The sequence below is a fragment of the Phoca vitulina genome, unplaced genomic scaffold (assembly GCF_004348235.1).
Source record: "Phoca vitulina isolate PV1807 unplaced genomic scaffold, GSC_HSeal_1.0 scaffold7, whole genome shotgun sequence".
Lineage (NCBI taxonomy): Eukaryota > Metazoa > Chordata > Mammalia > Carnivora > Phocidae > Phoca > Phoca vitulina.
In genome coordinates, this window is record NW_022589710.1 from 58755689 (window position 1) to 58779379 (window position 23691).

Genomic DNA, 23691 nt, shown 5'->3' on the forward strand with positions numbered 1-23691 from the left:
ATTACTTTAATATACTTCAGCAAGCTCAGTGCAACATATATATGTTAATTTTGATGTACCCCTAGAGATGATTACTTAACACTTAACGAAGTCTAATCAGGAATACACACTCCAGGGCTGGTTGGTTAGCACCTGAGAGACTCTAATCAGAAGCTCATAGACTAAGAGGCAGCTATTACCTTCTTAGCATTATCTTATCTTCCATCAGGTCCAGAGGGTTTGGGCGTGTGCTAATCAGTACAATGGATATGCAAAATGCTCTTTTTTTGGGGGGGGGGGTGTTAACGTGTGGATTAATCCGTGATTAGTGTGGATTGGCTCTAGCGATAGTGTACCCACCCCTCTAAGTGTCCAGCCCTCCAGGGGTAGCCCAGGACCAAAGACTCGATCTAGTTCTATGTCCAGACGCTTTTGAAGATTTTGTTGCCCGATCTGGCCAAAAGGACAGCCGACTGCTGAATCTCGCCATCAGAATCCTGTTGTGCCACCCCTTTCCTAGGAGTGCTTCTGGGCGCCTGAGATGCCCCAGGACTGGGACCGCACCCAACCCAGACCATGGAGATTATGTGGTCTTTAAATTGTCTACCGAGTTCAGTGACAAGGGAATATTAAGTGAAAAGGTCTATAAGTATTATATTTAGTAAAATTTCCACTTCATTAAAAAATACCCTCATAGGAAAATGCTGGAAGGCAGTAGGCCAAAATGCTGAGAGGACAAACACTAGATGGTGAAATCTAATGACTTTAGTCTTTACATTTCTGAGACTGTCCATGGGGGGGTGCGGTCAGCAGAATAACGGTCCCCAGAGATGTCCACATCCTAATCTTTGGAGCCTGCGAATGGGTCACCCTTCCCGGCAGAAGGGACTTTGCAGATGGGATTAAATCAAGGATCTTGGTATAGGGAGATTATTCTGGATTATCCAGGTGGGTCCAAAGAAATTGCAGGTCCTCACCTGTGAAAGGAGGAGACAGGAGTTGGGGTTGGAGAAGGAGATGGGGCAAAGAAGATCAGAGGTCACAGTGGTCCACTGTTGGCTTTGAAGATGGAAGGAGGCCACCAACCAAGGAACACGGGCTGCCTCTAGAAGCTGGAAGCATTCCTCAGAAGGAACGTGGCCCTGCGGATACCTTGATTTTTGTTCCATGAGACCTATGTCAGACTTCTGATTTCCAGAACTCTAAGCTAATAAATGTGTTGTTTTAAGCCACGACGTGTCTGGCAATTTGCTCCAGCAGCAATAGGAAATGAACTCGGATGGTATGTACGTTACAACTTTAAAAGAAAAGAAAAAGGTGGGTTTTTGTTTTGTTTTGTTTTTGTTTTTTAATGTTGCAGGTGAACTAGTTTCATTTCCACGCGGGGCTGTGTGTATCCGCCAGTGTAGACAGGGACTGCCCAGGTTCAAAATGTTACTACCATGAGGCGAAGTTTGTAAAATATCTTCATAAAGTTGAAAGCCAGAGAATCCAAGACCCTGTACGGAAGAGTCCTGTTGTCTTTGAATTTTTCTTGGTTTCTTATTTAATTTTGTTGTTTTTAAGATCACTGTTGGCTAAATAAAAATATTTATAAAAGGTAACTTAGTTACCTTTGAACAACCATATATATATATTTTAAACAACCTAGGCAAATTTAAAGCTGATCGCGTATTTTCAGCTTAGAGAACGAATGCTCCTGGCTGCCAACTAGCAGGTGGGCCGCCCTTTTGCACGCCGCACGAGCCCGGCAACTAGCAGAAAGCACAGAACCACAAGCCTCTGGGCCATGGGAAGTCTGCACACAATCCTCTTTGAGGCAGAGAAGCCTAGGCTCCAACATCTTTCCAGGGCAGGCCCCTTCCTGTGGCTCAGTGTCACAGCTCACAGAGTTGTCCCCTGAGCACCCAGTCTCAGGTAGCCCTCTACCCATCACTTAGAACTTGCTCTGGTGGGGCGGGGGAGAAGGGGCGCCTGGGTGGCTCAGTTGGTGAAGCATTTGCCTTTGGCTCAGGTCATGATCCCAGGGTCCTGGGATTGAGTCCTGAGCCGGGCTCCCTGCTCAGCGGGGAGTCTGTGTCTCCCTCTCCCTCTGCCCCTTCCCCTGCTTATGCTCTCTCTCTCTCTCACTCTCAAATAAATAAATAAAATCTAAAAAAAAAAAACCAAACAACTTGCTCTGGCAAGTCTAGGTATCTGGTAATTATCTATTTACATTTGTTTGCTGTCAGCCTCCCCAATTCCCATCTAGATCAGGTCTCTCAAGGCAGGAGATGCTTGATACAGGGTAGCTAACAAAGGAAGGACGGCCTAGTTACTGCTGGGATGGGGTTCCATAGGGTTCCATACTGGGGAGCCTCAGGGGCACTTGGGGGGTCTGCCTTCCCAACAGCTGTACCCTCCCAGATGCTGCTGAGGGGCTGTGAGGTTGGGGGTGGAGCTGAGGCTCAATCTGGGATCCTCCTTCCTGCCATGACCTTGGGGAGCGGACCCACTGGGGTGGCGGCATGGGAGGGTGAGGCTTGGCTCTGGCCTGAGTAAGTATAAACACACTGGGGGAGCCTGATGGAGCATGTCGGCTCTTGGGTTGTTTTCCACATGCCCCGAATCTCTGCAGCAACCTTGTTCTGCCCATTTGAAGATGAGAAAACTGAGCCTCAGGGAGGACTGGTGACCCAGTGACCCTCCCCAGGGGTCCTCAGAGAGCAGGCGTCCAGGCCCAGATTCAAACTCAGCAAACAGCACAGGGGGGCAGGGCTGGGTCTCACCTCCCTGCTCAGGCTGGATGACCCAGGGCCTCTGGATGACCCCGTGGGGCCGAGGAGGCAAAGTCAAGGGGAGGCCACCAGCTGGGACCCCGGGGACCCCAGCCCAGGCCCCTCACCTCCTCCTCTCCACAGAGAGGGACTCTGGACGCGCAGTGGGAGTCATGGCGTGGCTTCCAGCTCTGCTGCAAATAGCTGTGTGTGGGAGGGGGAGAAGGGGAGGTGGCCCGTCCCCTCCCTGCCTGCCCAGGGCCGCTTGGCATGTCCCGGGGCTGCTCAGCTCTCACCCCCTTGCTAGGCAGGGAAGACAGAAACACGTCCTTGGGGTGCACCTCTGGGACCATCGAGATTATGTTAACACCCCCACTAGCCCTGTGAGGGGAAGTGTCACCCCACTTTGAGACAGGAGCTTGAGACCCTTTTCCATGGGAGGTGACGTGACCCGGCAGAGCTGGGATTCCAGCCGGATCTGTGTGACCCATAGCCCAGGGGTCACCAGGAAACCCTATTGTCCTCAGAGGGTCAGGGGCCAAGCAGCAGAAGATGGAGGAGTTAGGGAGGGCTGTGGAGGCTGTGGGTGGCCCAGATGGCCGGCTGGAGCTCCTAGCTCCAGGCACACTTGCAGAAGGCACCCCATGACTGCCTGTTATCTGCCCGGAGCCAGCCCCACTCAGGGCCTGAACCCCCGCTACAGCCTGGGCCCAAAGCCCCAAATGGTAGCCCCATGGGGCAGTGTGCCCTGCCTGGCACCCCACAACCCTTACAGCTGCCTGCTGACTCCCATTTCAGCCCAGAAGTTAGGCTGGACAGGGGAGTCTATCCCCCCCGTACCCTGAAGCCCAGAGGGGGCTTGTGACTCAGTCAGGGTCACCTCCAGGCAGGCACAGAGTGGGAATGGGTCTCCCAGGGCATGGCCTTGAGGAGGGGGCCCCAGCCCGGCTCCAGAAGACCTTCCGGAGGAGGCCATGCTTGCCCGAGACATTGGCAGGATGTCCTTTTCCGGGTCCCGTCCAGCTGCAGCGGGGGTGGGGGCAGCAGGAAATGAGTGACCACGAGCGTGGGAGGGAGGCTGGTGACAGGGTGGCGGGAGAAGTAGCAGCTCTGAGGGTCAGCCTCCTGGGGCCCAGCCCCCCAGCTGTGTGTGCGCCAGGGACATGAGGACTTGCTGGCCCCCCGTGGCCGGCCCGCTGCCCATCTGCTCCCCGGAAGGACCCAAGCGGGGTCTCAGGGGCCGCAGTCAGTGTGTGGCTCCAAGGAGGCAGGAGGGAACAGGGAGAGGAACTGAGAGAGGGACAGGGAGGGCAGGGAGGGCGCCGGGAAGCATAAGAGCAGAGGGGCCGCCACCACGCGCAAGGCCGGAGAGCGCTAGTCACAGTTCACCAGCTCCGCTGGTGCCCCTGAGCCCGATGACACCCGCCCTGCTGGCCCTGAGAGGTAGCGGGGACAGAAGTGCACGAAGGACACAGGAGGAGACAGGAAAGGGGGAGCTGAGCAGTGACTGGCCCCCCCGCCCCCCGCAGGGGAGGCTGGGGGTGCGGCTGGGAGAGGGGATGGCAGGTGCCTCGGAATCCCCTTCTGTCGCCCCCACGCTTCATCCTGCGGCCCACTCTAGTGGGTACTGGCAGGGTGTGTGTGTATGTGGGGGGTGCTGGGGAGGGGCTGCTGGGTGGGTGGAGGTGAGAGGTCCCCGAGGCCCTGCACCGACGGGGTGCAGGGCACCTGGCAGAGGGCAGGGCCTCCTGTGGGCAGATGGGACGGGCATCCGAGGATGACCGTGGGACCGCAAGGGAGCTCTGAGCGACCATCTGGAGTGGTTCCCCGTGGTCACAGACACGGACACACGCATGCGCTCCCTTGGGCCATGAAGACAGGTAAGGGCACAGACAGGAAGCCTTGGTTCTCACCTGGGGACATCGGAGCTCACATCCCTCCCAGCCCTGAGGCCGTGCAGTGCCTGGGCCACAGCCCACCACCCAGGCTTCCAAGATCCCCAAGATCCCCAAGATCCCCAAGATCCTTCTCTGCTGGCAGGGGCTGGCCTCCTCTCTTCCCTCACCTTCTTCGTCCTTCCTTCCCTGGTCCACTTGCCCACGTGTTCTCCTCACCCTCACCCCCAGCTTGCTCTCTAGCATGCGGAGAAGTGGGGGCCACAGGAGGAGGACCGCCGAGGTTCATTGGCCTCTGGGGCCAGGTGCTCTACCCAAGGAAAACCCCTGGGCTCCTAGCTGAAGTAGCCTGCTGTCTCTCGCCGCTCAGGGAGGCGGCTTCAGCCCTTTCTGCCTCTGTCCTCCCAGTCCATCAGCGAGCCCCTCTGCACACTTGAGTGTGGGCCCATCTTAAAAACACCCCAAGCCCACCGGCTCCCCCACCTTCTCCGTGACCCTTGGCAGTGACACGCTTGAAAGAGATGTCTACACTCCAAACGTTTTCCCCACTCTTGAACCTACTCCAAACTGGCTCTACCCCACTACTCTGTCCGAACAGCTTATCTTAGTCATCTCAGGCTGCCATAACTCAAATGCCACAGGCCGGGGGGCTGAAGCCACAGACATTTATTTTCTGACAGTTCTGGAAGCTGGAAGTCCAAGGTCAAGGTTCCAGGCCATCCAGGTGGGGGTGAACACTCTCCTCCTGGCTTATCACAGGCCGCATGCTCACGTGGTAGAGAGAGAGAGCGCGTGAGCTCTCTGCTGTCTCTTCTTTTTTTTTTTTTTTTTAAATGGTTTTTTTTTTAAAGATTTTATTTGACACAGAGAGAGAGACAGCAGAGAGGGAACACAAGCAGGGGGAGTGGGAGAGGGAGAAGCAGGCCTCCTGGCTGAGCAGGGAGCCCGATGCGGGGCTCGATCCCAGGACCCCGGGATCATGACCTGAGCCGAAGGCAGACGCTTAACGACTGAGCCACCCAGGCGCCCCTCTGCTGTCTCTTCATATAGGGAGTCTAACCCTATCGGATTTAACCCTAGTTACTTCCTTAGATTCTATATCCAAACACAGGCACAGTGGGGCTTCCGCTGTAAGTGGGGGGCACGACTCCATCCCCAGCACAGCTCTCACCAGGATCATCACCAACCTCCACGTTGGCAAACCCAAGGGTCACGTAGACCTGCCCTACTGGACCTGTAGGCACGGGGCACAGCCAACTACCCTCCTCCTCAGCCTCTGAGACTCACCCTCTTGCTTCTCCCTCCCTCACCGCTGCTGCTTCTCTTTCTTTGTTGGTCCCTCTCCATTTTCCCACCCCGTTACCCTCGCCATGGCCTGGCGCTCAGCCCTGGCGTTTCCCCTTTCTGTCCACACTCGCTCCTGAGGTGGCCCCGTCACAGCCCCGTTCACTGATGCCCCCACATTGACACCCTCATCTTGGACTCTCGCCTGTCCTCAGCCCTGTCTAGCCAGTTGCTCTACACTCAGAGGCTTCAGGGGCGTCTTACCCTCCACTCGCCTCCAACAAGCGCCCGCAGTCCTCCCCACCTCGCCAATCTGCTCTGCGTGTGGTCTTCCTGTCTCAGTGGCTGCCATGCTCCCTCCTTTCCCTCTTTCCCTCACAGCCCAGGTTCGACATGTGAGCGCATCCTTTTGGCTCCGTCCTCGGGATAGTCACGGTCCTACCACCCCTTACCACGTGGCCCGACCACCGTTGTGCTCACCTGGAGGACCACGGCAGCCCGCTGTGGTCGGCTCGTCACGTCCCTCCTCCCCCAAAGAGGCCCACGTCCTCATCCGTCCCCTGTGAATGTGTTACCTTATAGAGCAAAAGGGACCTCAAAGATGAGATGACACAAAGGGCTTGGAGAGGGAAGATTATCCCGGATGGTCCAGGCGGGCCCGCTGTCCCTCCCTCTGAGAAGCAGGAAGAAGGACCGAGGCTAAGGTGATGTGACAATGCTAGCCGAGGGAGAAAAGGTGGTGTCATGTGGGGCCGTGAGCCAAAGAATTCGGGCAGCCCCTAGAAGCAGACTCTCTTCTCGAGCCTCCAGGAAGAACACAGCCCTGCCAACACAGAGCTCTGAAACTGTGAAAGAGTAAGTGTGTGTTGTTTCAAGCCACTAAGTTTGTGGTAACTTCTGAATTTTTTATAGCAACCACAGGAAGCTAATGTACACCCTCAATGTGGACCACAGGACCCTACGTGGTCTGGCCCCCATGAAACTCTCTGGCTCATCTTCTTGTTCTCTCCTCCTTTACCACCCTGGCCCCCTCCTGCCTCTGAGCCTTTGCACGTGCTGTTCCTGCTTCCTGGGGCACCTTTCCCTCACAGATCCACCTGGCTTGTTCTGGCCAAATGGTGCCTTATCAGAGCCTTTTGTTTTTGTTTTTCTTTCTTTCTTTCTTTCTTTTTTTTTTTTAAAGATTTACTTACTTATTTTAGAGCGAGAGCATGTATGTGCATGGCAGGGAGGGCTAGAGGGAGAGGGAGAGAGAGAATCCCAAGCAGACTCTCTGCTGAGTGTGGAGCCCCATGTGGGGCTCAATCCCAGGACCCTGAGATCATGACCTGAGCCGAAATCAAGTGTTGGACACTTAACTGACTGAGCCACCCAGGCGTCCCTATCAGAGGCTTTTCTAACCATCTCTGTAAAATCGTGCCTCCGATGCCCCCTTGTGCCCCTCCATATGTGTATCACTATGTATGTATGGTACATACGCTGTATTCTGTATTTCTCTATTGTCTTCCACAGAAATGTAAGCCCCATTTATATGTACCGCTGACCCTCGGTGCCTATAGTAAGTGTCTGGTGTTGTAAGCACTCTTGGCTGGATGAATGAATGAATGAATGAATACATTTTACAGATGGGGAGACTAAGACCAGGAAAGGGGAATAAATCAAACACGGCGTCTCCCACAACTCGCTGCCCCAAACCGCCTCTGCTGGGCAGCCTAGGGCACCTTTCAAAGGTTCATCCCTCGGGCCCGGGGCCTCAATCCCTGTTCTTACCCACTCAGCTTCTGCTCCCTGGTCTCTTAATGAATGGATGAACGCCTCCATTCATTCATCGGGGCCCTTGGTTGGGAAAGCCCTGCAGGCTAGAGGACCCGGAGCAGGGCTGGAATGGGGAGAGAGTGCTGGGTGGAGGAGGGCCTAGCAGGGCCAGGCTCTGCAGATTCTGGGGAGCACGGAGCCTGGCTCTAGGAGCGAGCTGGGGAAGCCACAGAGCGGGCTGAGGGGGCAGAGGCCTGATCCAATCCTCACCTTACAGAGGACCCTCAGGGCTGCCCTGAGGATTGCAGGGGCCAAGATAGAGGCAGGGAGGACCCTGCGGTGGTCCGGTCAGAGGCGGTGGGGCTGTTGGCTGCCGGGGCCGTGGGGAGATTGGAGATGTGATCGGGCAGAAATGACAAGACCCGCTGAGAGGTAAAATGTGGGGTGTGGAGCAGGTGGGCTTAAGGAAGAGGATCGAGGGGCTTGGGGAGAGTTCCCGAACGGGTGGGGTGATGGTGCCTCCCAGAAACCTGCTCTACTGTCTCAAACACAACAGGGAAAAGTCTGGGGCTCCAATGCCCCAGCTAGGACTCTGGGATCCGGTCTCTCTCCTCACGTTCTTTTCCCGAGTTGGCCTCATTCTCAGGCAGGCCGCCCCACACAGTGCCCGTAGCCAGCAGCAACCCCAGGCTGCATCCTATAGGACAGCAAACCCAACAGAAAGAGAGTTTTTTCTAATATTTCCATAACACAAGCCCTGGGGCGGGGGGCGGGGGCTCCCATTGGCCAAGCTTGAACCACATGCCCAAACCTGAACCACTGAAATTGGGGACCAGCTGGCAAGGCTGGGCCCACGTGCCCGTCTTTGAGCCATGTGGCTGGAGAGCTGGGGAGGGAGTGCGACACTGTGGAGGGGCTGGATGGTGGGCAGGGAGACAGGAGATACGACCAGGGCCCTGCCCAGGCTGGCGTGCAGGGGATTTTCTGAGGGAAGGGCCCGGCATGGGGCTGGCTTGGGAGAGAAGGGCTGGTATGGTGCCTGGAGCGTGATCTGTGGGCCTTCCTGGTCCTGATCTGGGCAGGCCTCTCCCGGCATTCCTGCACAGGATGGCAGGGCTGGGCTCTGACCTTCCAGCCGGGGTGAGCTGCCGCCCCACTGGACGCCTGCCCTTTCCTGCCAGTCTCTCATGTTGAAGATTCCATGATTTATGTGCGTGCACAGCCTCAGATGCCTCCTGATAACGTCAGTGCTGGGGCTAGGGTGCCTACCTGCTCTGCCCACGGCCTTTGCTAGCACTCTTACCTCCCCAGACCTCAGCTGCTCCCTTGCCTGCCTGCCCGGTGAGTCAGGAAGGTTGTGCTCAGCTGGGGTGGGGCGCCTCGAGATCGGAACTCAAGCCCCCCCGCCCCCATTTCCTGGGGGTCCTGGCAAGGATTGGAGAGGTCTGCTCAGCTCTCTGGTTCTTGCACTTTTACTATCCACTCTTTCGGTGTAAGTCTCTGGCTTCACATTTGGCCCCAACACGTCTCTGCCGACCCTTCACGGTGGCAGGAGGGCTGCTGAAGTTCCAGCCTCAGCTCTTGGGTTTAAGTCCAGCAGGAGAGTGAGAGCCTTTCCTTACAGCTCCCTCCTTAACTGGGCCACTTCAGGTCGCATGCTCGTTCCCAATCCTCTGTGCTCACGAATGCAGATATTAACTGCCGGGCCTGAGTGCCCCACTCCCATCCAGACAACAGGGCAGCAATGGGAAAGGGACAGTCAGGGGGGCCTCCCAGTGCCAAAGGCTGACCCGGCGCACACTGCTTCCCACCCCAGGAGCCGAGCCTTGACCCCTGGGCTCTGTGGGCTTTCACCAACGACACAGGCTACGGGTCCATTTAAAAATCATTTTATTATTAACATCATCTTCCCATTTAGCCAAGTGTCTGTCATGTATAAGGAATGTCGGTAAATATTCCATTTGAAGCTTCTTTGTACATATTTCCATCGATAAATAAACTCTGAATTCACATAAAAAAGTTAAACTTAAATAGCTCCTATTTCCTTCTCTTGTAACAGGCATATATTGGTGAAATAGAAACATTCTCCAACTCAGGCTTTGCTCTAAGTGAGGACAGGAATTCACATGGTACAATTATTGACAACAAAACCAAGAAATTGTCAGCTGGTGTCCTGGCTTGGACTAGGACTGAGGTGGGAAACAGAAAATTCACATTTGGTTTCCGGGCCGAGGTTGGGGCAGGAGTGGTAGGGGAAGGAGAGTTTTCTTTACAGCTCTGATAAAAATAATCTGCTCTGCCACTGAATTTTAACTTTGGATATATTCTTCTACATTTGCTGATTAAGTCCATTATCGTTTGACTTTAAAACGCAGATGTTGACTAACAAAATATGGCACATAATCCATTTTGGACAATGTTCAGTAGGTTCAAAAACTATCATCGGGCTGGCCAAAACAGTAACAGAAATGCGCGTGGGGACAGCGATGAACCGGGGCTCGTTCGGTTAGCTCAGAGTGGCCAGTCACACGTCCATCCGTGGCCTCGGTGCGGCGGCGGGGGTGGGGGGGTGCCCCAGGCGGGGCCCTGGGGGCCTGAGCAGCAGTGAGGCTGGCAGGCGCCTGCTCAGAGCACCCGGGGGATGATGGTGAAGGGCACGGCGGGGCTGCTGGCCTCCAGCTCCAGGGCCGTCAGGAAGCACTCAGTGGCTGCTGCGTCATTGCCCTGGGCTTGCAGGACCTCGCCCAGCCCGTTCCACACCTCGTGGGCCGTCGAGTTCACCTGCACGGCATCCCGGAGGATCTTCTCTGCTAGACTATAGCGGCCCAGCTGATGGAGGATCAGGGCCTGCAGGCATTGGAGAGACGGACACACAGACAGTCAGAGAGACTCTGCAGCTCTCGGCTCTTACCTGTCCTCGAGTTCCCGCAGGTTTCTGGGAGGCGGGCATGGATCGCCATCGGGCTGGGCACACAGAGTAAGTTCAAATTCTTCCTGCACTTGGGGGCAATCATCAAAAGGGTGACCCGTGTTGGGCCATTTTGGAAAGATAAAAAATTGGCAATTTGACACGGTTCAGGTGAGTACTTAACGCCCAGGAGCGAACCAATCGGGATGGCCAGTCTGTACTGACCCAGGGGCCGCCCTGTGCGCTGGCTGGTGTCTAATGGTTCTTCTAACCTAGAGAAACGTTATTTGTGGCGTTACTGTCGGTCATGATTAGGACAGAATTTGTTTTCATTGCTCGCAGTTCCCCCTACCATAAACAAGCCCCTGCCTTCACCGTCCCCTGCTCACCCCAAGCACAGCTGTCATTTTCCATAGTTTTACTTATTTCAAAGATTGACTGATTGATTTTAGAGAGAGCGAGAAAGAGAGAAAGAGGGCAAGCAGGGGGTGGGGCAGAGGGAGAGAGAAGCAGACTCCCTGATGAGGATGGAGTCCGATGTGGGGCTGGATCTCACGACCCCGAGATCATGACCTGGGCCAAAATCAAGAGTCGGACGCTTAACCGACTGAGCCACCCAGGTGCCCCCATTTTACACAGTTTTAATTAGGATGTAGGCGTTGGTCCCCAAATATTTTACCATAACCGTGTTTCCCAGTCGTGCATCCCTATGACTGATGGGTTTGCACTCTTTCATCCAATGACAGACTCTCGTTTCCTCAATCTCTCCCTCACGGGGCAGACACTGAGGTTGCACCCACTCTCTTCGCTATTATAAATCACGCTGCGATGAACATCCTTCCAGACAGTGCCGCTGCATTAAAAAGCAGTGAGGGGGCGAGAGGGTCAGCTAGCTTGTGTCCAGCCCAGAAGAAGAAATCTGCGCAGGTTCCTGTCTGCTGAGATAGGGCAGACAACTACTTAACAAAGTGGAATTGAACATGTCAGTTCTTTGAAAGGATGACTTTCAGAGCTTTGAAGTGACCAAAAAAACCAAAAAACAAAAAACCCCCCAAAACACAACACTTAAGTTCAACGAATCCAGTTTAAAAAACTAAAAACTTTTGTTCAAAGAAAAAAAATCTCAAAAGTTAAAGAACAGTCTAGACAATTGTGATTGCAGATGAAGAGCAGTCCTCTAAAAGGTGTAAACAAAGACATGGAAAATATGTAACCTCGATTGTTAGTAAAGAAATGCAGGTCTCAATAAGGAACATTCTGTGCTTATGAGCTCAGCGGCAGACTGCGCTGTCATGCCGTGGTGACGCGGGGGGCAGGGGACCGACCCCTGACACTCTGCTAGCGGCTCCAGGAGGGGCACGACCCTGTGGGGATATAATGTGCAGAGTATTTGGAGAACCCCAGTCAGGCCACTTTGGGGAAATCTGCTCTAAAGGAAGAATCTCCAAGTGGTTGTCAAGCTGGTTCCACTGAGCCCCATCCAGGGTTTCTGTGAGGAGCCCGCCAGGGACTCTGCTCCACCCACGAGCACCCAGCGCAGGAGCCGTGAGGACGAGCCGGGCAGAGCTCAAGGTCAGCGGGGCCACAGCCAAGGAGAACCACGACCCCAGGGCAGTGCATGATCTGTGGAGGGTATGGAGAGATCTCCATACCGTAGCTCTGGCTCCCTGAACGGCCTTCCTGAGCGACGAGGCAGAGGAGGAGGCCTCGGGCAGACAGAGGCTGTCCTCCCCTGGCCGGGGTGCAGCAGACCTTAGTGTCAGCTCTACTCTCTCTGGGGAGAAAATCGAAAGGAAACAGTATACATTCCCTCTCTTATTAACATCTATGCATGCCTTAAGCATGTTCACGCGGGAGCTCAGGTCCTAAATCGGATCTGTCAGGCAGAAGGGTGGCTCCCTCCCTGAGGCTTCAGGACAAGGGCAGTGGCCCGGAGTCAGCCCTTGCCATGAGGACTTCCCCTTGCCTTCTGAAGCTTCCTCTCGTCAGACTACAGGCCTTCCCGTTCTCCAGTGTGAACTGCTGGGTTTCAGCGGCCTTGCCCAGGCTGCTCAGGGTCAGGTGTGCAGAGACCCCCAGGGAGAGCCTCCCAGCTCTCTTCCCAGAGCTGCTGTCTCCCACCCACCCATGAGCGGGCCAGGGAACTGTGTGCAGAGAGCAGGGACAGACGTCCAGCACGGACCTGGCTTCCTGGCGGGATGATGGATAGTGATAATAGAGGACATGTCCACACCTGGCTGCAAGGCCCACTTCTGCTGCTGTGGGGTAAGATCCCGCAGTGGGGGAGCACCTATCCACGGTGGGGAGATCTCCCCACGCACTGCCCCATTTGGGCTCCTACAGGCGGCGTCCCCGGCCCTAGGCGCCTAGCCAGCTACTACGGAGCTGGGCTAGAACCCGCATATCCTAACTCTTAGGGCCTGCCTGAAATCCATCCGGGTGCAGAGTCCCGGGTGGGGCAGTAGCAAGTAGGCACTTCTGTCTCCTGGTGGGGTGCTGTCCCCCCTCTGGCCCTCCTTCAGAGAAACTTGGACAGCTCGAGGCCCACACTTCTCAATCTTGGCGGTCAGGCGGAGAAGAACGGGAGGCCTTCCCTAGGTGGTGTGCAACAGGATGTGAGGGCCACCGAGCTCCTGCCTCCTTTCTTCCAGGGGAGGTTATCAGCTTGAGCTCACTCTAGAACATTCCGATTTAACCAAGAGAGAAGTAAGAGGAGGGAGGGGGTCTGGGCGGTGGCAGCAAGCAGAGGTTGCCTGAGGTTGACAAAAGTTGCCCCATCCTACCCCTTCAAGGTGTGACTTTCTCAGTGCATCACATTATTGAACACACACAACCCTTTTCTGAGGGGCTGTGCGTGCTGGGGAATGGCTGATGAGGGACAAGCCCCCCGGTGAGACAGAAAGAGGCGTCCCTGGTTTCTTGGCTGCAGGCCGGAAATATAATTTAGGTCCCGTGAGGCTCTGCTGCAGAGCCAGCCCCACGCTGTTTTCTTCCTCTACACGGAATGTTTTCGAATGTTTTCTCCCCATCAGGCGCGAGGCTAGGCACGTGTACTTGGCTCAGCTCACATTACCACCGCTTTAGATACAAAGAGACAAGGTTCAGCAAGGCCAGGGATCTTGGCCAAGGTCACAGGGCCCGTGAACATGGACCTGCAGCCGGCCCAGGTCTGCCTGCGGCGAAAACCCCCATGCTCCCCACTACACCTTCCTACCCGCTCCCCTGCTCCCTGCTGCCTCTGTCGCTTTAAGAGACAGGCCTGGAGCCCCTCGGGCACTAACCCAGTTACATCTGAGCAAGTGCAAATGGGCATCTGCCCGGGTGGGTCTTCCCTTTCATTTCTCCAACCGTGGATCACTGGCTCTGTCGCTCCTCCCCGTGGTTATGACGTGGTTCCTCTCCAGCCTAGCTTTTCTCCGGCTCAGACAGCTGCTTGGGAGCATCCTATATATTCACTCAAGGACTAGGAGGGCTCCTTGCTTCCCTTTGGTGGCCCACAGGCTGGCTGTAATCTTGAGGCTTGGGATGGATGTAGGTGCCAAAGGACTGGGGGTCTTGTTAGCCAGAAAGTGGGCCACTGAGAGGTGGAGACCCAGGAGGGCCAGGGCCTTGGCCTTGGCCCAGCAAGACCCAGAGGTCACTGCTCTCAGCATCAATGACCTGCCCCCACCCTGCTGGAGGGGAGACAAGGACCCCAGCCTTTTTGCTGGGAATTTTGTTTAGAAGATGGCAGGCTGCTAAATCTGGCTGTAGCCTATCCTGGGGGCTCCAGCGTATACAGCAGGGGGCAAGTCTACTTACCCCCAAATGCCTGCAGAGAACCAGCCAATGGGCTAATCTGACCTATCACACTCCATCCTGGGCAGCTGAGAGTATTCATGTTCTCTAGGGTTCTGGGGTTCTTGTGGGCTTGGAAATTTCCAGCCCATATACCTGGACTTATATTCCTAATGTAGGAACAGGCTACCCTTTCCAGATGACCTTGAAGCTTCCAGAGCAATCTGTTTAGTGGAATTAATTCCTAAAGCTGGAGCTGCTCAGGGAGACATGAGACGCTTGCCAGGGGCTGCCAGCTCAGGCTTGGCAAGGGAGTGAAAAATCAGCCTCTGCCCAGTGCCCCAGCAAGCCAAGAGCAGCTCAGAAATCAGTCACATAATGGGATCAAGCAGGACAAGCTCTGGCTGGGCTCTGAGCCATTGCAGGCAGGTTGGCCAGAGGTGGGCTGGGACCTGGCTGTCAGGACTGACAGCCCCCCCCGCCCCCCCTCAAACCCCGGTGTGCTGGGAGGGGCCTTCCTTGGCTCTGTTGTGCTCTTTTGCACTAGAACCCTGACACCTTGTCCAATTCTATAGGCCCTGCTTCCTCTCTTCTCCAGCCTGAGGCTGGCATTAACTATTCGCACCACTGGCTGGATCCAACTTTCTCCTAGTACAGACCTCTGAAAGCCCATGCATTTCTGCAGGATGCATCCCCCAGGCCCCTTTCACCTCTCCAGCGTTAGCCGTTCCTGGTCTGGCCCCTCCTGCTGCAGTTCTAGTCCATCTGCTCAAAGCCCTGTTGATCGCCATTCCCCCAAGAGCCCAGGCCACACTGCTCCCCCCACCCCCAACCTTAGGCAGTACTAGCCAGAGGCATGGGTCCTGCTCCCAGCCCTCAGACTGGCAGGAGACAGAGATTTCCAGGACTGACATATTTCATTACCAGAATAACCCACCTTCTCCCCCATATCAAAATCCCAAACCCCACTGAGTGACTGTCCAGATCCCAGCCATGTGCTGGGGACACAGAGGAGGCCGAGGAGCAAGGCTGCTCTCCAAGCTTGGGGCCCAGTGCAAATCCTAACGAGACCGAGCGATGGCTGCACGCCGGGTGCTGGGCTGTGCCGAAGACCTCAGACACCTGGCCGAGCTGAGACGTGAACTCGCGCGGTTCGCGCCTGCTCCTCACACCAGACCCTCTTTCCTTCTCTGGGAGAGGTTGTGCAAACAGGCTCTCACCCTTCTCAACCCTGCCGTTCCTGAGCCGCTGCGGGTAAGGAGCCAGCGGGGCTGGCCTTCCTGGAAGCAGGGAACCACCCACAGGGATCTCATTTGTCCCCTTCTCTGGACACAAATGAAGACAGCCTCCCAAACTGTGATTATTATAATCAGGTGTTCTGTACAAACAAGATCCCGGTGCTGTACCAAACTGGAAGTAAGGGAAGAAATTAAACCTGTTATTTCAAACGAGACAAAACGGACTTGGCTAATTTGAGGACAATTAGACTCTTCCTCACTCATGTCTTGAGTGTGTGTGTGTGTGTGTGTGTGTGTGAGAGATAAGTGATGCTCGAGGACTGAAGACCTTGCCACATGCCGCGGGCAGGCTTCCTGCTCCAGCCCTGGGTCAGGTGACCAGCAGCGCAGGCTGCAGGACCCAAGCCCCTCTGGGAGACCTCAGACATCCCCGCGGTGCTCTGCGCAAGTGCCAAGTCAGCCCTTTGCTGGGCTCAAGGGCACGGCGCGGACCACTGCTTGTCCCTGGAGGCGTACGGGCACAGAGAGATAACGTCCCTGCAAGGCAGCGTCCTTCCCAATGCCGAGCCGCCGCCAAAAAGCAGCCGTGCAGCTCAGCCCTAGCTGGGGGGTCACATCTCCCCAGGCGGGAGGCCCTGGAAATCCCACACTCGGCAGCAGAGTGGGGACCGAGACTGCCTCGTGCTTGCCCTGCCCCCTGTGGGCATGGCTCTCGGCTCCTGGAGCAGAGATCAGCGGCTGCCCTTGCCGTGTCAGAGCCGGCCTGGGCTTTGCAGAGACCTACCAAGGCCAGCGTGGGGGAGGTCGTCTGGTGTGAGGGGCGGCAGTGGAGTATTTAAGAGTCTGGGTCAGAGGCTCCACCATCGCATCACTGCAGGGCTCGGGGCCGGAGCTTAGGGCAGCCTTGTCAGGAGGCTCCTCCAAAAATACAGATAAACCCGAGAGGACGAACGCACGCATCCACCAGGCTCGATTCATTTTTAACGTGCAAAGTATTATAACCAGTGCACTGCGTGTGTTACCCACCGCAAAATGCCTCCCTAACTGTCCCGTGGTACGAGGTGCCTTATCTCCATCCCGGCTCGCCCACTCGCCTTGCTCCGAACGCCTGCAGGGCGGGGACTGGGCAGGCGGTGGTCATCTCTGTAGTGTCAGGCCTGGTGCCAAGCAAGCGGGCTATATTCAGTGCGGGATGAAAAAATGAGGAGACCCCAAATATCTACGAGGTGAGAATCAGGTGTAAAGCCACTGCTGACCAAGTCCAGGTCTGTCTAGCCCAGGGCCGGCGCCCCCGCCCGCCACAGCATGCCTCGGAGAGGGTGAAGGATTTTGCCAGCACTCATGAGCCAGGGGCCTCAGGGCAAGGGCTGTGCCCGGAAGAAGCAGACAGGGGCTCAGGACCAGATCTACAGCCTCTCTGGGGCCGTTCAAGTCAAACCAGCACCTCCAAGGCTTTCGGACGAAGATACATAAGCCTCCCCCTGGTGAGACTTCTGTTGTCAGGGCCCTGGGATTGTGATGGCAGCTAAAGGAAAGCCCATTTCCCCAGCCTGTCACCCTCCGGGACAATGACAGGTTGCAGCCTGAGCTGCTGGCCACAGCTGGCTCGTTGGGGGGTTCAGGACCCAGGCGAGGGGTTACAAAGATCTCTGCAGGGTCTGGCAACAGCCAGAGGACCCGCCCAGCGCAGGGGAAAGGCCTGGCACTCTCTTAAGAGAGGGCTGAGTGTAGGGTAAGAGTGTGGCCTGAGGCTCCCTGGGACAGGGTGTGAACCAGCTCCACCAGTGACTTGGACGACTTCTGGGTCCCAGATGCTTTGTCTGTATACTGGGGACAAGTACCAACTCACAGGAGAGTCGTGAGGCCCAAATGAGAGCAAGTTCATAAAGCGCTCGGTAAACCTTTGGTGAATGGTCACCACGATCGATATGATTACCACCATTATCGTTACTCTTACCGACCGAGGGGAGGGGAGGCCCTTCCCGGATGCCCATGGTTGCAGGACTCTTCACTGCCAACCCTGTGTCCCTCTGGATAGTTCTCTGTAAGAGCAAGGATTGTCTGATTTGTCCTTGCATGTGCAGCCCCCAGGGTGGGACGGGCACAGAGGAGGTTCCTGGTGCGTATTTGGTGAAGGGATGGAAGGATGGACAAGTGGATGGCGTGGGACACTGTGTGATGGTGGGGAGGACAGAGGTGGGCATGACTTCTTGCTAGTGCTCCAAACTCCTGGCCTCAGGTCACCCTGTCCACACTGCCATCAGAGCCCATCCACTCGGAGCCTCCTCTGCCTTCCAGGGAAGGCCAGAGTGGGGCTAGATCCCTGAAAGGGCTGGGAGGAGGGGGCCTGGTGTGGTGCCTGGCACGGGGCATGGGCCCCGAGTCTCTGACCCCAAGCTCTGTGCTCTGACTCGGCCCTCAGCCCCGCCCGCTTGGAGCTGTCCTGCCGGGGGCTATGTGCGCGGCAGAAGGAGAGCTTCCTGGAAGCCCACGGGGCCCCCCCCGCCGAGAGGAACAGGGACCCCCTGTGACCTGCCGCCCCTCCCCAGACATTGTAGATTGGCAGGACTGGAGTCTGCATTAGCTGAAGCTGAAGCATCACCGAGGAAACCAGCACACTAGCCCCCGATTCTCGTCAGGGATTTGCCTTTTCCTTCCTGAGGATGCAATCCATCAGGCAGGAGCAGGGTGGTGGTGGCTGTGCTCTCAAATCAGAATATAACAGGCTGCCTGCCAGGGCCACCCTAAGAAGGTCAGGCGAGACAAGGGCTCTGTAAAGACTTTCTTGGATCAGCCGTGGGAAGGCAAGGTGAGGGGCTGCCCCCTGTCTCCCTTCCCCGGGAGTGGCCCTTTCTTCCCTGGTGAGGATCAAAGGCACGGACAGTCCTGAGCACCCGGCATTTTGTGCGCGCAGCTGAGGGGCCAGCCGGAGCCCCGCCCTGCTTCCCAACAATGCCTCGAAAAGGAGCTGAAAACACACTTGGATGGGGTGGGGGCGGGGCTCAGCTTCTCTACCTGGACTCCAGCGGCTCCGGGTGAGGTCGGGTCTATACCCGGCTCTGTTTTATGTTTCCTTTCTGTGTGTTTTGAGTGCTTAGAAATGCACGCTGCCTTGCCAGGGGCCCGAGTGTGTGTGTCCTGGCCAACTATGCTGGCCTTGGAAGGGCCTCCTAACCAGGCCAGGAGCTCCAAAGGGGCCAGATCCTAGGTATCCTGGCCGATGCCAAGGTCATCACTGCCCTGCAGCCCTTAGACACGTCTGCCCACTGAACCTCCGGAGTCAGGTGGGGTTCACACATTGCAACTCAGCCCCCTTTTGGCTAGGTCAGTCAAGCGTGAGTTGGGGGTGCCCCGGAGAAGGGCCTCCTGGAGGGTCAGATGGTCGGAATTTTGGGGTAAGGACTGGTATGGAGCTGGTCTTTTCGTTTTGGCCATTTTACTTCGTTTTGGCCCAGTTTCTGCAAAGGCCAAGGCCAGCCATTCCTGGCAACCTCATGACCGTCCACAGAGAGCAGGCTCGCGTGAGGCGGCCACGGCCACCAGCCAGGTTCTCCAGGTACCGTCCACCCCACCTGGCCCAATGCAGGGACAGAACATTCATGAGACCACTTAACCTTCCAAACGGAGGACCACTGACATCCTGTACCAGGGACTCGGACTGAAGAGCAGGAAGGAAGAGGCTGAGGGACAAAGGGGAGGAGGGAGACATGGGCTGAGCGGCTCCTGGGGAAGGGCTAGTGACTGGACAGGCCACACTGAGAAGGGGCTCCTTGTGACGAGGTGAGCGGAAGCCAGGCCCCCGAGGTAGCTGGCCCTGCTCCATCCATGATTGGGCCAGAGATGGACATTACAGGAAAATGTTCTCGTGTCCGGGGCTGGCCAGGCCCGGGGGAGGGAGGGGCAGGGATCTGAGCGCTGAACAGACACCCTTGGAGGCTTTCCCTCAGGGTGTGCTGTGAATTGGAGCTGAGTATTCCAGAAGTGGGGGAGGCAAAGCCCCCAGCCCCTCCCTTCCCTCCACCCAGGGAACGACCAGACGTGCCTGAGAGGCTGCCGGCATCTTTGTTCACTCAGGATATCTGACGGCTGGGGGCGCTGTGCTCTCACGGGGCCCCTTTTCCAGGTCAAATGTTTTATTTGAAGAAATGTGCCTTCTGGAGACCAGGCCTTTCTAGCATTGAACTCAACTCAGAAGGAAACAAAACTCAATTTTCCCCAAACCTCTTATTTTTCTAAGCCAGCAGCCAACCATCCATGGAAGCAGAGCTCCTCGGGGTGAGGAGGGGGCTCTGGCCTCTGCTTTATGATGCATGAGCCCCTGCTGCAGTCCCTGACAGGCAGCCTCCCATTGTTGCTTACTCCCTCCAGTGATGGGGAGCTCACCACTACCCTGGGCAGCCCACACCATTAGTGGGCAGTCTGAACTGTCAGTTAAAAATGTGGAGCCCTAATTAGGCTTTTTGTCTAATTCCCATTCTCTGATGTTCGTTGAATCCCCTGGGGTCACGTGGAAAAAGTCCCCTCCCCTCCCCTTTTTACCTGATAGCCCTTCAGGATCTGAAGAAAGCTTCCAGAATCACACATGCGCACACTCACGCACGCGCACACACGCAGTCCAGGGCATTAGAGGAACAGTAAACTCAGGCCTCCCTACTCCCCCTACCTCACCGAATTCTGCCGCTGAGCACAGCCCCCAAAGGAGACCGCACTGTGGGTCCAGAAGGACGAGCCGTTAGGCTCCAAGACGATGTGAGTGTGGCTTTTCCTTTACGTAAAGCATCTGACTGGCAGCATCTTTCAAAGCTTCTTTCCTCCAGAATGGTTTGGAATATTCTGGAGGAGCTGATTCTGCAAATAGCAGCATGACAGGCTGTCAGGCAGGAAACACGCCAGCAGTGAGGATGGGGGCAGTCTGGCCATAAGCCAAAGGCCCTGCCCAGCCTCGCATGGATTTCACGCAGAAATCCCAATTTGGCCCCGAATTTCCTCTGGCCTCATTTCTTTGAAACTGGGTACTTCAGTGTTGGTGCCAAAATATCCACATGCTGTGGTGGCTTTTAGAGAACAGTCGCTGCGGATCATGGGGACGTTGAGGGGAGGGACCACTGAGAAGGCAGCCGGCAGCCTCCAAGCACCAAGCACCCCCAGCCTGCCCCTGCTGTAGACAAATGGCCAGAGCGTGGTCAGGGATGACAGAGAAGAGCACATGAGCATTCCCCAAAGGGCCAGCCTCCTAACTTCCTAAGCAGGAGACAGAGGCCCTGAGTGGGCAAGCACTCCACCCAGATCCCAGCACCCGGGTCCCAGGCTGGGGCTCTGTTCGGTCGACCATAACCACAGGCGCTTCTAGTTCTTTCCTCCCTTCTGAAAACTTCACTGAGCACCTGTGGATGTTCTGGCCCCAATGTGCTGAGGGCTGGGAGCTCAGTGGCATCGACCGTCACTCTGGTCATGCACCCTGCCCTCTCTGAGCCAGGCAGGGCTGAGTGCCCATGTGGAGGCCCAGCATCTAGAACAGAGAAAGGCCCGCTGGAAGGAGAAGGGAAGACATTCCAGAAGACATGACACACCCTTTTCTTAACTAATGAGAAAACTGAAGCTCAGAGTCGGGGTGACCGGCTCATGGCCACAGAGCTACTCCTGCCTCTGAAAGCTTCGTGCGGACAGGCATGTGGGCAGCCACAGCTGGGAAGGGCCTTAGGCTTGTGACAGAGACACAAGAAAAGGGCCTTGGGCAGGCCAGCACCTGGCTCAGTCCCCCAGCCAGATGGAGGCCAAGTTGGGTCTAAGAACCCAGGTTCCAGAGGACCAGCTCAGGGGACCAGGGTCTCTGGAGGGTGTTGGGCATTTAGGGGACCAAGAGACACATTCTAAGAGGACTTCTCAGGGTTATCTGGCTCTGGACGGGGCTGTCCAGGGAGCAGTCCTCTTTGGGGAAGTTCTGGGGACGTGACTTCCCTGTCCAGCTCTGTCAGCCTGCCTGGGCTCTGCGGGTCCTTCTCCCATGTGGTGGCTGCCACACTCCAGTGGGGCGAGACTGGGGGCTCTCCAGACCCAGGTGAGCACCAGAGGACCTAGCTCAAGAGGGGCTGACGGGGCTGCTCACAACTGCATGACGGGAACAATGCCCACCCTACCCAGCACGCTGTGCTGGCAGCCCGGAGGGTCACCCACCTAGCTGTCCTTCCAAGTCAGGACCCTGCTGTGTGGAGCAGGACAGCCCAGCTCCCTCCCATTCGGCCGGCTCTGCTCATCCTACAACCACCCCCCTCCGTAATGTCTGCCGGCAGCTGAGATCATTTAGGAAACTGGTCACCCTCCAAATCAGAGATGGGGTACCCTGTGCCCTCAGCAGTCTCCCCTGCCCCAACTAGGACCCAGCTATCTAACACTCTGACTCCCTTTCTTTACCTGCCCTTTGGAATGAATGGTGTGGAGGTTTTGTTAGTCAGGAAAAGAAAACGTCCGAGCCCCTCTCTGACTTCAGCATTGTAAAGGCTAACAAGGCATCTGCTTCCTCCCTGAAAACATCTCAAAGGCAGCCTTTGAGCTGCTCCCTTTGGGTCCCAAGCACAGCCCCCACCCCAGCCCTGGCAGGTGAATCACTTGGATCTGTGTGCTAAGGCCTGGGGGTGAGGCCAGGCCAAGGGCAATGGGGGATCCCCCTATCTGGTGGGGTGAGCTCTCCTCCCCCTCCACTGCAACCCCCGGGGCAAGGCACGCACAGATCCCACGCACACGCACACAGAAGCACCAGCACCAACGCCTCTACGGCTCAGCTCGGCGCGGCGCACTGACCTAACTGAAGGAATGTCAGACCAGGCAAGTCCCATGCCCTGTCAAAGGACACCAGCGAGAACGTCCGCCTCTGAGCACCTCAGGCTGAGCACCCTGGCGAGGGGTGGAAAGGGGACAGGAGGCGGCCCTGGGGTCCCCAGAAACATACAGGGATGCTGGGCATCCTCCTTACTCTGACGCCTGTGACAGCTCTTGGTAAAATTCCAGATGATTCTCCACCTGCCTCTCCCCCGATTTGCCATTTAAATTGCACGCCCCGGGCGTTGCAGTGAGTATTAGCTCAGAGGCTCCGCATAGACACGAATATTAGCCACCACTTCTTAGGTGAGAGAAAGCCAGAGCTTGGCCCTGGTGCTGCGGGACCTGCACATCCCAGGCAGCATTTCCTGTGGGTGCTAACCCGGCTCCCCTTGCTCGTCTTTCCCACTGGTAATGGGCAAGAGACTGCTGTTGGCTTACTTCTACATCTCCCTGGTTGACTTATTTATTTATTTTTATCTACCTTCCCCAACAACAAGTCAGGCAGGGCGGCCGGGAAGTCAGCGCTTCCCCACGGCCCCATGGCCCGAGTTATGCACGCAGTGGAAAGTTTGGTGCTAATCACTCCCCGGAGGCGGAGGCCCAGGCTTCCACCCTCTGGGGAGGCTGCTGCCGCCCCAGGCGGGTTTGGGAAGATGGCGTTCCACCCCAGGCCTGTGCGGCCCAGCCAGTGAGGTGTGGGCCACGGGGAAGCTCTGAGCCCACTTCAGGCCCAGCCTTCCCCCGGGATCCGGGGACCCTGGCTTCCACAGGTGAGAAGGTGGCGCAGGCAGACGCTTAGCTCCCCATGAGGTGACGGAGATGGGTGGGCATGGAGGCAGAGACGTGGCCCAGAGCTCTGGGGGGGGGACCGCCTGACAGGCCCCAGCTGGAGGTTCTCCAGCCTTTGGAGAATAGTCACACATGACCTCCACAGAGCTGAGCTGAGGGCTTGCTGGGAGCCCCTGGGCCAGAGCGTGGGAGAGTCCTCGAAACCCCTGCCCCATTCCTGAGGTCCAGGGGGAGCGTGTCACACCTTTCACTGGGGTGTCGCTGACTTGCTTCTGACCATTTACCACCAAACATGGCAAAAGCCTGTCCCAGTTATTCCCACGGAGAAGTCCCGGCCTTCCCTGGGGCAGGAACACAGGGCTGGTGGGCATCCTGCCAGTCGGTCAGTGGAGGGCACACCGCCCCAGGCCAGCTCTGTGGCCCACCCCCAAGCACCCAACTTGGGCAGAAGCTTCTCTCTGCCTCACTTTTCCAGCCTAGAACACAAAGCA

At 56.6% G+C, this 23691-nt stretch overlaps 1 protein-coding gene across 4 annotated transcripts in view; it reads right to left on the bottom strand.

Moving 5' to 3' along the window:
• Window positions 1-9542: 9542 nt before the first annotated feature.
• The window catches only part of TTC7B (tetratricopeptide repeat domain 7B), a 246829-nt gene continuing 232680 nt past the window's right edge, over window positions 9543-23691 (bottom strand). For all 4 annotated transcript variants that reach the window (XM_032405782.1, XM_032405781.1, XM_032405780.1 and 1 more), the window contains one exon: window positions 9543-10516. In XM_032405782.1, coding sequence (XP_032261673.1) covers window positions 10295-10516 — 222 coding nt within the window. In that variant the 3' untranslated portion in view covers window positions 9543-10294. The remainder of the gene's footprint in view (window positions 10517-23691) is intronic.